The 19,295-nt window shown below is 35.6% G+C and overlaps 1 protein-coding gene across 2 annotated transcripts in view; it reads left to right on the forward strand.

Moving 5' to 3' along the window:
• Positions 1 to 19,295, forward strand: part of TMPRSS15 (transmembrane serine protease 15) — a 111,857-nt gene that overhangs the window by 88,794 nt on the left and 3,768 nt on the right. For both annotated transcript variants that reach the window (XM_074326540.1, XM_074326546.1), the window contains 6 exons: positions 2,719 to 2,814; positions 6,670 to 6,719; positions 6,884 to 7,058; positions 13,435 to 13,616; positions 14,893 to 14,988; positions 17,463 to 17,602. In XM_074326540.1, the coding sequence (XP_074182641.1) occupies positions 2,719 to 2,814; positions 6,670 to 6,719; positions 6,884 to 7,058; positions 13,435 to 13,616; positions 14,893 to 14,988; positions 17,463 to 17,602 (739 nt within the window). The remainder of the gene's footprint in view (positions 1 to 2,718; positions 2,815 to 6,669; positions 6,720 to 6,883; positions 7,059 to 13,434; positions 13,617 to 14,892; positions 14,989 to 17,462; positions 17,603 to 19,295) is intronic.

A 19,295-nucleotide genomic window follows, 5' to 3' on the forward strand; every position in this document is an offset into this window, starting at 1 on the left:
AACAAAGGCTATAACAAGAGACAGAAAAGGACCCAGTAATCTCACTTCTGGTATTTATCCGAAGAAACCTAAAACACTACTTTGGGGGGATATTTGTATCCCTCTGTTCATTGCAGCATTGTTTACAATGACCAAGGTGTGGAGGCAGCCTGGATGTCCGTTGATGAAAGAATGGATAAAGAGTAGATGGTACATATATCCAATGGAATATTGCTCGGCCATGGAAGGAAATGGTACCGGCCATCTGCAGCAGCATGGATAGGCTTGAAGGGTATTGTGCTGAGTGAACTAAGTCAGATAGAGAAAGACAGATGCAATGTGATTTTGCTTATATGTGGAATCTAAATAACAAAAAAATAAACAAAACAGAAACAAACCCATAGATACAGAGAACATTTGATGCCAGATGGGAGGGCTTGGGGGCTGGGTATAAAAGGGGACTGGATTAAGTACAAATTGGTAGTTACAAAATAGTCCCAGGATGTAAAGTAAAGCATATGGAAAATAGTCAATAACATGGTAATAACTATGTATAGTGCCAGGTGGGTACAAAGGCTAGTCAGGGGAGTGACTTGCTAAATTATATAAATGTCTAACCACTATGTTCTACACCTGAAATTAATATAAAATAATTTGGAATGTCAACTGCAATTGAAAATTAAAAAGAGGGGGGAAAGGTGAAGGGGAATATAGGTCCAAATTTCCAGGTATAAAACACATAGGTCATGGTGAATATAGTCACTAATATTGTGATAGCATAGTACAGTGTTAGATGGTTGCTGGACTTATGGTGATCACTTCTTTAAGTATATAAATGTTGAATAACTATGGTGTATACCTGAAATTAATATAATATTGTATGTTAGCTATATTTTAATAAAAATTTTTAAAAATAAATAAGTAAAACTGCAAAAAGTAAAAAGAAAAAGTAGTTTTTAATTAAAAAACCAAGCAACCAAAACAAAAAGAAGGTTAAATGAGTGAGAAATATTATATAACTAAAATGATACTAAAAAGGAATTCGAGAATCAAATAACAATATAACAATATCTGCAATATATAGTGAGCACTTACTGATCTAAGGGCTCCATATGTTTCATGTCATTTAATCCTCACAACAACCCTCTGAGGTTCGAATGATCATTGTATTTCCATTGTGAAGTGAGGTTAACAAAAGAACATAATGATTGAGAATTTGTACAGTTGCACAGCTACTTGAGCCAGGATTTCAACTCCACAGTGTGGCTTAAAGCTCAAGCATTTACACACAACTCATGTTACTAACAGTTAAATCAATCTTCGAACCAGTCAGAAATAAAGAACACAATAACTGAAATAAAGAAATTAGAGAGACTCAACAGTACATTAGATGAAGCATTTACACACAACTCACATGACTAACAGTTAAATCAATCTTTGCACATTAAATGCAGAATTAATCATTTATTGAAAAACTTTGACAAAATAGGCAATAAAATATAATCTAGTATTTCAAATGACACACAAAAAAAGTACAAAATGCTAAACTCTGAGACTTTAAATATAGACTCCACTGTTCCAGTGATGAGCAGTGCAAGACATTCTCAATTTCTTTAAGGTATTGTCTCACCTGAAAGAGAGAGGAAACAGTTGTGGTTTTTTTTCCTCTTTCTTATTGCTCATAACAGCTATAAGTGTTCCTTGGAAATTCCCTCTACACAGATAGAAAAGGGTGAGTGTTGACTTAGTCTGGGGAAGACACTGATCCTTCTTTTGACAAGACGATGGGTGTGTCTATCATGGTACTCAAAAAGACATCTCCCTGTAAGCAGTAGAAGATAGTAGGAATCAAGATGTTTCTAGCAGAAAGGCATACTTTTATACGAAAATTAAAATCTGGAATAAAAATAAAAGGCAGGAAACAAGATTAGGAGTTAAGAAGTTGAGAGTCTCCAGCAGAGCCTAGGGAAGAGAGTCAGGATAATTGACAGAAATCTTCAATGAAGACTCACAGCTGAGAGCATGGATGTACGTAATAGGTTCTCAGGGAAAAAAGAAGACTAGGGACTATATAGTGGCTTTTGTCACATGAAGGTGTCTCTTTCTCCATCCCATTCTGGCTCACTAGTTGACACTTGGAGGTCCAGGCTCCCTACTTCCTTCTTCAGAGCAATCACATAGCTTCTGGCTTTAAATCAGGGCTTGTTAGGTGTTGAATTGAATGAAATATGAAGAGCAAAGTGACATTTGGAAAGGTAAGCATATATTTCGTTTTTCTAGGTTGTTCTTAGACAACACTCATTTTTGTAAAGATGAATTACATTCAACAGGAATAAAGTTTAATAAATTATGGCTCAGCAGTTCTGTGAGATTGTCATTAATATTGATCATTATGGACACTATTGGACAATGTGAATAAGTTAAATGAAAAAATCAGGCACCCAGTTATAGGCACCGATTTTAACTTTGTTAAGTAATATGTTAGTATGCAAAAAAGAACTAGAGGTATTAAGCAAAAGTTAAAATTACACTTATGTCATTATGGGTGATTTTTCTACTAATTTGTACCATCTTTTATATAGCAAAACATTTGAAGTTTTATATTAAAATGTTGATTTATTTGTATGGTATTCCATAATTTCTTCTAATGTACACTGCATTAAATAACTAGAAGTTTAGTTATGTATTTTTATTTTTGTTTTGTCTATGTGTGTGTGTGTGTATGTTTTTTTCCCTTAGGAGTGGAAACTCATCAATGCCAGTCTTCTCCACTGGAGATGGACCATTTGTAACATTAAACACAGCACCTAATGGCAGTTTGATACTAACACCAAGGTGGGTCCCAAGTTTGTTTTCAGACTTGTTGTACAGGGACTGAAAAGAAGATAGATTTTTAATCCAGCCAGATTTTAATTCCACCACATACTAGCCTTGAAAGTAATTTAACAAATATAATCTTGAAAGTAATTTAACTTTTTTACTCTACAGGTAATCTCAAATAGTCTCTAAATGATCCTATCTGATCACATTGCCTAACCCCCATATAAATAGTAAGACAGTCAAATGAGGTATCGTATATGTAATTGTTTAACACACTGATAGTGATTCCATAAGTCTTAATTCCATATCCTTTTCATCCTTACCCTCAGATTCATAAACAAGTAAATCCCATTGAAAGAAATTGTGAGAGTTGGGATAAAATCTTTTTTCTGCCTTAGCAAATAGAGCATGACTATTAAGTGAAGGAGCCCAGACTTTTAGTGGTGCCTACATATTCTCTTTTGCTCTTTAAAGTTAGGTTGACTTTTATAGCTTTTACTCATGTTTTAACAAGCAGCATTTTTTTTTTCATATTCAAAGATCTGTTTCAGCCTAGTTTATGTCATTTCTCCTGTTTGAGCATTAATGATAATTTTTGTTCAAACTGACTTCTGAATCTTGCCATTCCATTCAAGGCCAGCTGTGGGTGGGAAGAAAGAAACTGCAAGAAGCAGCCATAACTACAGACAAAGATTTAAGATGTCATTGCTGGTGTATTAGCTTGTAGTTTCTCCTTTAACACACTTAATGGTGAAAATGAAATTATATAATTATTCAGCTATCCATGAAACATTACCATTTCTTTGAGCTCAACCAGTAAAACAAATTGATGAAGGAGAATTTTCAGTACCAAAGGACTTTGCAAGTGAATGTTTTATATGAGTGGTTGCTGGGGCCTTGGGATTATTAATCACAGAAGGTGTGAAGCAAAGTATCTGCCAGGGAGAAAGCAGACTTCTAGATTTCCTTTCTATAAGGCATGTCTAAATTCACCTTACTATTATGGATCTTGAGCAGTTTGCACATTGATAATTTATTTTATTTATATCTTATAGACATTTAAGAATGATGAGAAAAAGAACAAAGGACAAAATATAAAAATCTCATCTTAATTAAATTCATGCTTTAGAGAAAAACTAGGTTATTCTATGCATATAAACAAAATGCTAGTATCATCTTACTTTGATGTCCCTATTATGTGTTTGTTATTTGAAAGGGACACCATCTATAGACACAGATGCTTTAACCTTTCATCACATCAACAAGCCAGGAATGTCCCTTAATCCCTTCCTTGATTAGCCATCTTAGTGAAAATCAGTCATATATACATTTATTTAGTAAGTTAGTTAATTTATTATGTATTTATTTATTGCAGAGATTATTACAATAATAATCCTTGCTCTGTGAAAACTGTTACTTATGAAAACAACTGTGCACTAGTGATAATAAAAACTAAGAAAAGGAAGAAGATATCAAGGAAAATAATTCCTCCAACTATGAAAAATCTACTGACCTATTTCCCCACCTTTTTCTTCTACTGGGAGACATATGCAAGACTCAGATTACTATTTCCCACCACTGTGGTAACGCCCCTCAACATGATACCAGCAATCTGAACTGTTATAACTGTAAATGTACGATTCATGCAGCTGCCAGCACTGGGTTTCCCTTTCTTCCAATTCTTCAGACTACTTCAATAGCAGTCCTAGAAGTCAAAGAAAAATTGACATAATATATATTGATCAATGCAGTGTTATAAGCACGGTGCTAGATACAGGATACAAAGTGGTTGTCAAACCCTTTTTTGAAAGACTATCATGTGACAGACACTGTGGTAGGAATATTACGGAGTTTATTTCCAGTCCATGCAAAAGCTCTATGACGTAGATTGCATTGCTCCACTGGAAGGTTAGGAAACAGAAGCCTGGTATTGGAAACTGACTTGGACAAGTCCACAAAGCCTGCAAGCAACAGAGAGATTCTAACTCAAGTCAGTCCGACTCCAAAGCCCTCTACTTTTTCACTCTCCTGTGCTGTCTTCTAAATCCCCCCAGGCAACAGCTCACCTTAAATAGCCATTTCTGGAAAGGAGAAAAAAAAAAAAAAAAAAGCATAGCCTTTCCAACAGGAAAAAAGGCCATGTTGTTGGGCATATATTGGTAGAGAAATTAGTTCATTTTGTCAATACAGCAGCTATAAACCCATCCACTTATATCACAGTATTGCCCAGTAGGCTGAGAGAAAAACACAAGGTCACGACAGATGTTCTTCCTGTGCAGAGGGCTAACCTAGCTCTGACTCCAGCACCAAAGCCCAGGACAGTAATTTTATTTGTCTCCAATCTCTGTAAATACACCAGGACAAAGAGGGGATTCACTGCTCATGCTGACTGAGGTTCAGCAACTCCCTCCTCTATACTGAGACACTGCATGTGTGTGTTTGTGCACGAAATTTTTGACTAAAAATGCATGAAGAATGAGGTGCAAAGTCCAGTTTAATATTTTAATCAACTTAACAGTTATTAACTTTTCTGTGCTTACTAAAAGGAAATTCATGAGTTTTATACATACCACAGAATATAAAGCATTGGTCAATACCTAAGAATGATGAACCATTTTGAATATGGATTTTCATTGATTAGTATGAGAGATGTAGAAAGAGTTTGGATGAAACTATACAGATCCTAGAAATTGTTTCTCTCTCAGCCATGAGTAGATAATAGAAAGGGAGCTAATCGAGGCTTTTTCTTTGAGGAATTATGAATACATGTTGATATAACTATATCTAGATAGTTACACATACATGCACATTGTTTATTGATAAGATGTAAGTACACCATATAGTGCACTTGAAATCATCTTCTATTCCAAAGGATATGTCAATCAGACCACATTAAAGCATGTGATTTCAAATTAACCTTATCATGTATGTTCTAGAAACACTAAATTCCTTTAATTCTACTTATGATTTCACCTGGATCTTGTTTTTTTTTCCGTTTTCCCTAAAATTTCAAGCCGTTAAACAACATGCACAATAGATGTAGTAAAATATATAAGTAGATATGTTTAAAAGGAGACGTGTGTGCCTCCATGTTTTAATGTGAGCAGTATCTGCAGTGTCTGCATCAGGAGTGTGGGCAAGTATTTTAATGCCTTGTATTATACTGATCTCTAGTGGTTGGTAAGTATAACACATTTTAAAACTTCCGTTTAAATTTTAGTTTAAAACGAAATTCTTGGTTTTGAAAAAGTTGGTATCCAAATATTTAAACAGGTAGTGAGTTTTTAAATTATTTATGCCTAGACTTTATTTTATTATTGATTATTCATTTATTTACCTCCCTGGAAAGCAGGACCTGTGATTTATCCATCATTGAATTCCTTGAATGAAGTTCACAGCCTCACACACAAAGGCACTGAATAGTTGTCTGATTAGGAATATTGAGGCATATTCTGCAGTATAGAATGATGAAATCCAAGGTTGGTTCAAGCAAAATAACAATAGCTATGATTTATTGAGTGTTCATTGTGTATAAGTCACAATAATAATGTCGTTGAAAATATTTTTTTATTTCTTTAAAATTCCAGTAAAGCAAGTTGTCCCATTTTATGGATGACACAAGTGAGTTTCAGGGATATTGAGCAACTCCAAATTCACATGAAGTGTAAGTGGTAGAATTAAAGATGCAAACTCAGCTCAATAGACTTTAAACTGAAGATTTTTCTGCTATGCATTTCAGCCTCCTCATATTTCATACATACATACATTTAAAAATCCATTTTACTAAAAAATGTATGCTAACCTACATTACATTTTGCTTTAAAATGTTAGGTGCACAATTTCTGAAATATAATTGTTCTTCTATTGCAGTAAACAGTGTTTACAAGATTCTCTGATTCTTTTACAATGTAATCACAAATGTAAGTAAATATTTTGTCATGTTTTCCTCCAAGCCTTCAGTTTAAAATTCTGAATAGAGTTGGTATGTCACCTGAAGTTATTTTGTAGCAATCCACTCAATTTTCATGGTCAGAGGAAATCCACCAAAATAAAATAGATGTTCTTTCTTCAATTATGTTAATAGCATGTGGACAAAAACTGGTGGCTCCAAAAGTCAGCCCAAAGATTGTTGGAGGAAGTAACGCCAAAGAAGGAGCCTGGCCCTGGCTCACTGCTCTGTATTATAACGGCCAACTGCTCTGTGGCGCTTCTCTCATCAGCAACAACTGGCTGGTGTCTGCTGCCCACTGCGTGTACGGGTGAGTGTGACGCCACAATGTACTTTTCCAATTGAGACGACCTCAGCAGACACTGTGTATCCCATTTCACGCAGCCTCACAAAACCATCCCATCAGGGAAATGTTCCTGCTGTTTATGACATTATAAACGTTTCAGTCATTCTCTCATTAAAGTCATATATAAAAACAGAGTAAGTTCAATTCGAAATCATTCTTCATTAGGTACTTACATCAAGTACTGTTTCTTACTTACATAAAAATTGAAATTTTTACCTACTCATAAAGTAGGCATTTTTAAAGGTGTAAAATTAGTATTTAATGTATATATTGTGCTGATTATCATTCAATTAGGCCAATATTTATTGTCAGCAATTTGTCAGTATCAGAAAAAGCATGTGTACATAGTCCTCTAGTTGCAAACAAATTGTGTTCTAAAATTTCATGTGTCAGGACTTTGTTATGAATTAGGATAAAAATGTTTACCTAGTTCTCAAGTCAGACCTATTTTAATGCTACCCATAACTAAAACTTAGAACTAATATCAACCATATCTAATGTTTTTCTTTTCTTTTTTTTTTAACATGTCAAAGTACATGTTGAATTTTAGGATTTATCCTCTCTCTCTAGAAGCAGTCATTCCTAAAGCAATTTCACAGGAGAAAATAGAGTGGGTAGAGAGGACACAGAGAAACTAAATATTCCTGGGCCCAAGAACATGCTAATTCTCTGCTTCTGCATGAAAGACGCCACCTCTTTAGATAATTCCATTCCAACATGTCTGGTAGCTTTCTCATAGAGTCGTCATAAACCCTGACCTAGGCTGATTTCCTGTCACTAATTAATAGAAGAAGTCTCCAGAAAATGACCTTACTTGTGAGGATTAGAATGAGCTTCTCCTTAGCCGGCATCCACAATCTCTGAGGAAAGAACCAAGGGTGCTCAGGAATGGAAGATGCAGCCACAGTTAATTAGATTAAAAACCGTAATCTCTACCAACACAGACATTGAAAGTTTATGGATAGATGGAGACAAATTTGTCAGACACAGAAAGTCATGAAAGTTGTTTGGGAGCTAGGGAGGGCTAGGGAGAATGAGCAGTAAAGGATCTGCCTACACCTAAATATCCACTGTATTAGAGTGAAGGTAAAACTCAAATTCCTAATCCTAGGCATTTGGAAATGAGGAACCTCAACCAGATCACAGGTCGGCCAGTCGCTTAGGCCACCAAAGGAACTGTCTATGGTGTTGCCCATCTACATCTAAAGCTCTCCGATTCCACTCGTACTTACTAAGCCTTATAACTCAGGGACTAAACAACCTCTACCATATCTAAAGTGCTCCTTCCTGACTTTGCTGTCTCCTGATAATTATATTTTAATCTGTTTTTAACCATAGCATAACAAGCATCAATAGCAGTCAAATTTCCCATCCTCTGCTAAACATGACTTATACACAAATACACATCAGTTTCACCTAATACAAACACATGTTCAGTGATATATGACATAAAATGTCTTTTCACCCAGTTTTAATTTGAACACAAGCAAAGGTAAGCTGGAATAGAATTGTGATGAATTCCGACTTATCCTCACCAAGCTTGCATTTTACTCTCCTCAGCCACTCAGGGTCATTACTTCATCTTTCGCCAGTTCCCGAGAGTTCCAGTTTCTTGCTTTGTACTTACTGTCTCTAACCAAGCAAAACAGTTTCTGATATGTTTTCAGATATTTGATCAAAAACTATTTTTTACCAGTATGTTAATACTGCCTATTGTTTGTCTTTGAAAAATCCTAACTCTGCAGTGAAAAAGCTCAATTCCGTAATACATAAATGGAAGAATTAAAGGAAACAATTCACTGAAATATTAAACAAATTACTTGTTTTCACTGTAAATCTGTTCCAAGTCTTTTAACCTGCAGGTGGCAACATGGTTTAATCAAACAGCTCCTCTCTGTCTTTATTCTTATTGTCCACACTCCCATTCCCATCCAGCCTCAGTGTTCCCAGATGACCCTAAATATCCTTGTGCCTCTTCTGTTTTTCCATCACTGACTTGTCTTCTCTTCCAACCTTAAAATAGAGATTTGAAAATTATGGGCCAACTTTGCTATCATTTAAATGCAAATTTGACTTGAACAACAGGACAGGATTTGATCCTACCTCTGCTACTGACTTCCTGGGACTTAATATCTCTGGGTTTCAGTAGCCTCATCTATAGTGTGCTTACAGGGTATCTACCTCCTAGGGTGATTGTCAGGACAAAATCAATATGCAGCAACACTTTTGCATACTCTGAATATCAATGTGCAATGGAAATTTTATTGTGCTGCTGTTCCTGCACAGGGAAGGTCCATGAAATAAGAGCCTAAGTCTTGCTTAGAAAGTCAAGAGACATTCAACACATTTATTTTACAAATATTTCATATTGATAAAATTTTGAAATATGCACACACAAAAAAATGCCACTAATAGCACAGAGAACTCTTATAACTTCACCCAGATTCACCAGTTGTTTAAATTTTATGCTGTAAAATCTTTCTTATTCTTTCTCTCTAATCAGGAGAAATTTTTTTCTCAATCATTTTGGAGTTGGTTAGACAGTATGCTCCTTTACCATTAAATATTTCAATGTGTTTTTACTAAGAACGAGGATGTTTTCTTATATAATTGCAGAAAATCATGGAAATTGCACATTAGTGCAAAACAGTTATCTAATCTACAGTATGTATTCATGTTTATCAATTGTCCCAAATATGTCCTTTACAAAGTTTTTGTTTTGTTTGTATTTTTGCCAACCAAGAACCAATCCAGGATGATGCACAGCATTTAGTTGCTATGCCTCTTTCATATCCTTTAATCTGAAATAGCCTTTCTGTCAGCCTTTCTATCTTTCTGTCTTTCTTAGCCTTCCTAGCGTTCTTGTCTCTGATGTAACTTTTTTTAATCGAATCAAGTTATTTTGTAGAAAGTCTTTATATTTGGGGAAACCGTTTCAGCTGCTCCCTTATCAGTCTTGATATATCCTCATTCTTTGAGAACTGCTTTACATTCTGGCAAAATAAGATGTTCCAGGTTCATCTTGTGCTTTCCCTGCCCTGGCCCTCAACTCAAGCTTATAAGAAACCCCCATTCTATTTAGCCAATTTTAATTCCTTCTACATTTTAAAAAACAAGATATTGTTAAGAAAGTAAAAATTTTAAAAAATAGATTGTATACTCATCGCTACTGCTTTTATGTCCTGCTCCTCAACCCTCTCAATAACTATATACCCATAAAAACATGACTCAAAATGATAGTTCCAGCTAAAATAAATAACACAGGGTGGAGTCTAGTCTCTTCTCCTTCTATATTTGTGACTGTTATCTCCAATAATGGAAGACCTTGTTCCTACTATCCACGAAATATTTATGGATTTGCTCAAGCTTAGAACCCAAAAAGTTGTCTGAGATCCAGTAACCTGACCACTGCATAAAACAAACTTAACAACTAGAGTTTAATATTTGTTTTCCATTTCCCTGACTGACATATAGCAAAATGCATAATCTTAAGTGTACAAGTTGATGTGTTTTGAAAATGCATACACCTCTGTAACCCACACTTTTCAAGATATAAAACATTTTCGTCACCTGGAAATTATTCTTATACTTCTTCTCAGTCATTCACCATCCCTATTTGCAGAAGCAGCTACTTTCCATTCTGTCGTGTGGGCAGTCATTTATAGATTTACAGTCAGGATCATATCTATTGAATAGACATACATCCATGGTGAAATTATCCATAGAGGGGCCTCTTGCCAATCTTCCATTCTTTAATTTTTTAAAACTTATTTTAATTTAATTTTAATGTTTTTGTGTAACCACTTGTGTCGATGTGGGTTGATATAGAACTCCCCTCTTTTTTACCTGGCTCTTATATGTGACCACTGGTGATGCTCCTGCATTTCTTCCTGTTTTTCATGTAGTCATTCAGTCAAATGATATTGACTGAGCAAGCCCATGCCAAGCACGGGATAAATTTCTGGGATAATAGTGCGCTACAGAACAACATAGTCCCTGCCCTAGTAATGTTTATATTATAGGCTAGAGTAGGAAAAACAGAAACCTCAAGAAGCCCTCCAGCGGGGAAGGAACAAGACAGGAGATGTAGGCAGGACCAGATCTTAGGCTCTGGTCATGGTAAACGGGATGTGGCCATTTGGGAAGCTGAAGAGTGACATTATCTAATCAGGCTGCTGTGTGACGATGAGGATGCTGGGAAGAGCAAGAGTAAAACCAGGGAGACCAGTTAAAAAGAAAATGACTTAATATATGTATAGTCACAGGATGTGGAGTACAGCATAGGGGATAGTGTAACAGCTATGTACAATGTCAGAGGGGTAGTAGATTGCGGGAGGGAGGTTATCACTTTGTGAGGGGTGTAAATGTTTAACTATTACCTTGTTTTGTACACCTGAAACTAATAATTCAAAAAAGAAAAGAAATAATTAAAAAAAAAAAAAAAGAAAAGAAAAGAAAATAGAGGCCCTAGGACTATGGCTGAGGAAGCTGGACAAATGGCTGGAATGCATTCGTAAGTTCAGATGGTTAGAGTCACCTGAATTTACTAATGATCACTCCTTTTTAAAGAATTATATGTTTTTACTCCACAATGAATTTATATATTTACTCAATATTTACAAAAAATTAATCTTATACTTGCCACACCATGTTGTCTATTTTTCATTTAATGTTTATTTATAGATATTATATTTTGCATTATAATTGCGTTTTATATAACTAATGTATTATGTTAATATTTAGATTATAAACAATATCAATTATATTAATGGTATAATAATACCATTTAAATATAATAATATTTAATTAAATATAATAATATAATAAATATAATAGCTATTAAAATTTGCACAAAGGGAATATGAGCTCATTTATTTAGATTCTATTTGGAAGTTAATAGAGTACATGTAATTATAAAAAATTATAGGATTGTCTCCTTAAATACTTTCTACATATTTTATCTTCAGATATAATCAAATAGAAATTCAGAGATATATAGTTTATTTACTATAGATTTAAATCAGTAATAAAATAATGCAGTTCAAAGAAAAAGTGCCTAACCTCCCAAATTCTTACCACTTTTGTAAGTACTGTACCCTATCTAATAACTATAATTATAAACATAAATAATAATGAGAGAGCTTGTAGGTAACACAAAGTTTAGGAACACCATTTCCTCTCATTATTTTAAGGTTTTGAGTATAAAAACCAATGCATGAACTACAAACTGTGAGGATTAAACATACGTTCTTCAAGTTACTGGTCTTACTAAATACAATGTACAGCAACATTAATCTGACACATTATTAATGATTTCCAAAATTGTTTTTGTACTACATAGATAATCGTCTCTTTTTCATGTTTCTATTTCTCCTGCATCCATAAGTACCACTATGGGAAGGAAACACCTGTCCAACATGTATCATTTGCATTTATCTCTCAAGTCCTATTCTACAAACGTTTCTGTGTCCATGTAATTAACTTACCCACCAAGTCCAACACCACCGTACACTAGGCATTTGTAACCATTAAGAATTAAATCACTAGCTCAGTGATAATTGAAGTTATTGAATTTTGACTTCATTGTGAATATGGTTTAATTGTCTTAATTCCAGCTATTCACTGCTAATTTCTTGGAATGATGATGTTGCCGGCCAATAACACGTTTAAAAGTCCCTGCACACTTTCAAAATATAATATCCAATTTAATCTGTCCTGTGACACAAGTGTTATCCTTTCCCAATACATTATCAATGGCCAACATTGTGTATGGAAAATTATTCAGGTTCATTGCGTACGGAAATTACTCAAGTTCATATAATCATCACAATAGCTTTTATTGCTTACCTTAACTCTGTGTGAATTCAGTGACTCATAAATGGGAGAAGGCTCCTAAGCCTCCTCCCATGAATAAATGCCGGACCAAGATGCCATATCCACAGTGGAGTGGTTCTCAAACCTGGCCACACACAATAAACTTGAAGATTTAACTTAAAATTTAGTTTGTAACATTTTCCCTGCTCCATCCCAGACTACTCACTAAATCAGACATAGGGAAGAAGGGAGCAGGTATCAGTGATATACAAAAGCACTCCAGGTGGTTCTACCATGAAACCAAAGGTGAGAACCACAGTCAGGAGTGAGAGATGATTGAAGAGAAGTGATAGAGGTTTGCACTCATTAAGGCTCAGAAAAATAAAAATTAAAGGAATACTTGTCAGGAAGAATCCTTTGGAGAAATTCAAGGACATTTTAGGATGGGAATATCCTAAACGAAGATGTCTAGAAAGTAACTGCAGTGGGTGGAGAGTTTCTGATACTTCTTTATTATAATCTTCAGGAGACATTTAAAGCCATCGAAGTGGAAAGCAATCCTAGGCCTGCATATGACATCGAATCTGACTTCTCCACAAGTAGTGACCCGGGTGATAGATCAAATTGTCATCAACCCACATTACAATAAACGGAGAAAGGACAGTGACATCGCCATGATGCACCTTGAATTGAAAGTGACTTACACAGGTAAAAGAAATCACTTTTAGTCACCTTATATCTGCCAAGTTAGTTCAACATCAGACTTAAAATAGTACCAGTACTAATGCATTAATGGTCCGTAACAGTCGGATAATTTGTTCTAGAAATTATTATCATTTACATGGAATTAGAGAATGAAGATAAATATATTAAATTACCTTCTTGGGGTGTTGAAATCCAACTTTCAAGAAGGTTGACCAGTAGAATAAAACTCTCAGAACCCTCTATAACAGTAAACTCAAAGGAGCAGCCCAGAGAAAAATCAGCCATGTTGTAATGCATGCTTCCTCTATCTCTCAAGTAAAAGAAAAGGCAGGACCATCTGCCAGGATGGCCAGAGAAGGACAAACTGAGAGAAGAGCATATCTGTTCTAAGAGTAAAGTGAAGTAGAACTGCAATTCATAGAATAAAGCTTTAAAAAGAGATTCACTAATGTTAATAAAGCGGTAGATGGAAGACTTCCTCCAAGTACCTAGATAAAATGCAAGAAGTTACCTGAGGAGTGAATGCCATCCTGAAGGGCTTTGCTCAACTCCATCCTTTACTCTGAAGACCTTTCCAATGCCAGTTCGGGGGAAGCGCTTCCAAGTCTGCTCTTGTGGAATTCGGTCTGCACATGTATTCCCGCACTTAGCAAAAGCAGACTGTTACTGGGGTTAGTTAGCTCTATGGCCCTATCCTTGAAGTTAAGCACCACATCTGATTCATTTTTGTGTCTGCCCTAAGTCTTACATGTGGTGGGTGCTTAATAAATATCAGATGACTTGGAAATTGTAGGAGAGGGGTTTTAAAAGTCAGTGACCAAGGCTAATACTGCCCTAAGTACCCACGAAAACCATCACCTAACAGCTTTTTTTAATGTAGAGATAAGTGGGGAAAATCAACAAAAACTCAGAACATTTGCCCAAGTTTCTTTTAATTGATCCTGAAAAACAGTCTTACCCAGATTTTCACGGAACTACTTTTTATTGAGTACTGTAATTATTTAAAAATAAAAATGATTAACTCCAGAACTAAGACAGTGTTTACGTTACAAAAGAGTAATTAGGAGACAATGTAAGGATCCTAAAAGGCCACCAGTGGTACCTAATCCATGTCAAGAAAGTGCTGCTCTGACAGGCTTCCCTCCCCCAAGACTGATGTCTAAAAAATTGAATAAAACAACATTACAAATTGTTTTAGATGAAGTGTTCAAAATGATTGATTTTTAAAATTGGTTGGAAATGCATGTGTGTCTGTTCTGATTTTGTTTTGTTTTTCCAGATTATATCCAACCTATTTGCTTACCAGAAGAAAACCAGCTGTTTCCCCCAGGAAGAATTTGTGCTATTGCTGGCTGGGGGAGAGTTGTACATCAAGGTAAATTTTCAGTCAAAAAACAGAAAATGTTGATTTATAAAAAATATGCTATTGCCCTAGCCTGTGGCTATTTTCAACATTTTTTATGACTCTTATACTCTAACATAATTTTCTGTGATATCTCTTAAAAGCACTGTCAGGCTTATAAATTCACATGTATATTTGTATCATTAAGAAAAAAATTTCCAAAGCTCAATATCTGATTTTGATATTATAAACACTCTGATACAGAGAAAAGGTACATCGATTAAAATGAATATAACCAAAGAGTCCATGATATTTACAAATTTTAATTGTATTTAAGATATATTTAAATCTTGTGGAGAGGTGCAAGTCCCAGCAGCTAAGCGTTCACAGCTGGAATTCCTTCTTTTTGTAAAAGAAAACATAAAGTCTAAGCCAAACCTCTGCCTGATGATTCCGACAAAGGGTCTCCAGTGCAATTCCATTGTGTTGCTGAAAATGCCTCTCATGTCTGCTGCCGATAAAGTGTAGGGAAGTCAAAGACTGTCTGTTCTTGTATTTCCTCCACTTAAGAAATGGCATGATGTATTAAATTTGAAATCTAAAAAGTAAAAATGATTCCTAGATAGATATTTTCTCTCTCAGACTTCAAACTAAAAGACATTTATGACCACAATGTAGACTCTTCAAAACAAATTATCCAATAACAAATAAATTTATGACTCTTCATTCCATAGGAAATGGATATTTTTTTCAGAGCTCAGTAAACTTGGCTCATGTTTACTTATTGTTGCTAAAGATATGCATTTAATTGACTTAGGAAAGGTGTACAGAAGTGGTATAGAACCAAGAAAAATATCTGTATCTGAGATCAATTTCATTTAGAAATAAATGGTCAGCTCATGTTTAAATACTTTGTGGGTTGTGATGGCAATTCCAGCTACTTCACTTTATAAAATCCCAGTTTCCCCCTTTTATGTATATTACACTGAGTAATTCACTAGAAAAACCATGAACATACTATTTACCAGGAAGAAATGAAGTGATATAAGTTGATTCAATTAAGGCGATTAGTAAACTTAAAATAAATTTACTGACTTTTTTTATTTTTGTGTGAATATGTATATTCTCAATTATTCTCATGGCAACTCACGTTGACAAATATCAAATATAAGAGCACTGCTCAAATTTTCCTTACCAAACTGTTTTACTATACACCCAACCAATTTTGTACTCCTTGACAAGCAGCAAAATTGGCTTTGCTTTTTATTATACAATGAAAGTCTCCAGCCCATCCTTGACCATCATAGAATGGATGACAGTGAGAAGCTGATTTTTCTCCTACATCTTAACCTCTCCAATTCACATTCTAAACTTAAAGTGCATTGTTAAACTTTATAAAGCATCCATGGAATGCTGCTGGAGCCACTGGCACCAGCTGGAAATAGCTTTTCATACACATCTTCTTCCAATGCCATGTTCATTGTCATGCGGGTACCTTGGTTGGAGTGTATATACCAGTCAAATCTGCAGACAAAACACATTGGGGCTTTATTTCTTGAAAACCAGTTCTTAAACATTTACCAACACACTACCGAGTTATGCATGTTGCTTTGAACCTAAATTACATACACACACACACACACACACACACACACACACACACACACACACACGTTTCCTATCTTTTTAGTGCATGAATTAAACTTAACTGGAAATGAAGTCACATTTTTGCAACAACACTGGCTGTCACATGTACTAGCCTATCCTCAACTTTATGCCTCTCTTGAGGCGCTAAATAGATTTGCTAATTATTAGAAAGTGCTCATGTACCTTTTCTGGGGCACTAGACACCTGCGTGTTTCCCTTCCATCCTGGGATTGGTATTTCAGTAAACAGAGATTCATGCTTCCAGTAGATGAGTCATTTTGTAAAAAGCATAGAAGTACCCTCAGTTCCCAAATGCCTGCTTTCTCTTCACTTGCACGTGGATGACAAGCCGCTTGCCCTTAGACCAGGGCACAGCCCGTCCGAGCTTTGTCTTCTGTTCAGTGTGCACCTGCTCACGCACAGACCCGCACGAGGACATGGATGCCGTTACGAAGCAGCACCTGCTCAGGTGCCTAGTGAAAAGCACTTCTGGATTTCCGAGCTGCTGCTCATTTCCATGAATGAAACTTTGTGTTGATGGGCTTTCCCCTGCCCCCCGTGAGCAATGTAACTATTTAAAATTACTGAAAATGCCTGAAGACCGTCTAATCCAATCTACTATTCCTGCTAGCCCTTGGGTCCTAAAGAAGTGCTTTACTGTTATCCATTTGGCAAAATCCATAGATGGGCTTTATTATGTGCTTTAAAGGACAAGGTTTAGCATTTAGTTCCATTATATATACGCACAGTACTAGATAATGAGGGGGAACTGTTGAAATACATAAGACTGATGGTGGATCATGCCATGATGCGTGTTGATCACTTGTGACTGGCTGGCTCGTATTATCCATTTCAAACAGGTCCTACCGCCAACATACTGCAAGAAGCGCCTATTCCTCTTCTGTCAAATGAGAAATGCCAACGACAGATGCCAGAATATAACATTACAGGAAATATGGTGTGTGCAGGCTACGAGGAAGGAGGAATAGATTCTTGCCAGGTAAATATGTAAAACTGCTCACCCTCCATATCCAGAAAGCACTGCAATATGATGATTTCATTGCTGAACAATGATTCGGGAGTAAAGAAACCATCAGGGTCTTAACTTCAGTTTTTCTTTTACAAAACTGTGACTTTTGCTTTGATTTGTGGACTGTTTGAGTACTACTCCTGGGTGTACTGAACATTAGAAACAAAACTAATTCTTACCAACAAGGGTTATAAATCAGATGTCTTTAAAGACAAGGAATAAAATGTGAATGTGGGAGACTCCCAGATGCAGTAGTGGGTGAGCTGGAAAGGGTACACTTTAGCTGAAAGCATTTATTTTCAAATTTCAGTTCTTTAAAACTCTATGCAGACTTAAAATAAACAAACAAACAAAAAATAGGTCTCAGGACCAGTCTGGCCAATTGGTCTCTAATGTTCAACCCAGATTCAGAGCATGGTCCAAATGTCCAGTGACCTGAAAGAATTTTGGGATGAAAACCAACCTGGATAGCCTGGTTAGAGCCACTTTTCGGCTCACTGCTCACAAGAAGGTACATACAGAACTTAAGAGCCTAGAACAACCCTTGCTCTGGAAATTCTCTACTAGAATTTTCATATTATCCTTTACATTTCATTTTAGAGATGTAGTAACATGAATTCACGGCATGTCAATACTGCAGTATATCTGAAGTATCAGTAGCTTTGGACATGCGTGACCTTCAGAGAAAACTCTTACCCACACACTGCCCTCAGTGAAGAAAAATACATCTTACCACCTAGAAATAATGTCGCCACCTATTAGCTACATGAAATCCACGTACACCCAACAAATGAAAAAGCAAATTCTGATAGAATTTTAGAATTACAATTCATGTTTAGGTGCAGCACGGAGTGGTCTCGAAGAGCATGGGTTCTGTGCTCAGGCTACTGTTATTGGACCTTTATTGGTGAGACTTTGGGCAAGTCGCAGGTTTTATTTAGAGGTTTAAAGGAGATAGCACTGCTAGGGCCCTAAGTAAGCACTCACAAATAGTAAGTTTTATTATGAGACTTTTAAATAAACTTTCTGGCATGTTTTCTTTATTTGAAAATTAATAAAATATTAATGTTCTAACTGCTACTGGATTAGATTAAACCGGAGAGCAGTACTGAGCAAACAAATAATTACAAATGCGGAAGTAGCCATTTATACCAGGGGAAAACGGTTTCACTTGTCAGAGTGTGAACAATATGTGCTATATATGAACACAAAAATGTCATAAGCAGTTGACATGATATAAGACTTTTTTAACAGACACATAAGCAGATGAATCTGTGTATTTATCCTCTAGTTAAATCAACGTCTCAAGTCATGTTAAACATTCAGCTTAGTGTTCACATTTATTCTGCTTTGATGAACACTTGCAAATTCAAGACAAATAGGATAGATTTCTTCTTCATGTTTAAAATTAATCTCTGGACTTTATACTTTCTTCTTGAAATGAAAAGAGTGCTAAAGGTAAGATATATTGCCACTTAGAGGGAGATTTATAGAATTATTGTTCAGGAGGGAAATCAGTTGTACAACTGCAATTACAGTTAATGGGGGTTGTGTGGCAGACACCCCATGCACAAGGTAGAAAATACTGATGCTATTGATGTTAGGGTTACATTAAGCCAGTAACCCATGCCAGATCTCTGAAATCTTATATTTGGCTCTGATT

This window comes from Rhinolophus sinicus, linkage group LG01 (genome assembly GCF_036562045.2).
Source record: "Rhinolophus sinicus isolate RSC01 linkage group LG01, ASM3656204v1, whole genome shotgun sequence".
NCBI classification, from domain to species: Eukaryota; Metazoa; Chordata; class Mammalia; order Chiroptera; family Rhinolophidae; genus Rhinolophus; species Rhinolophus sinicus.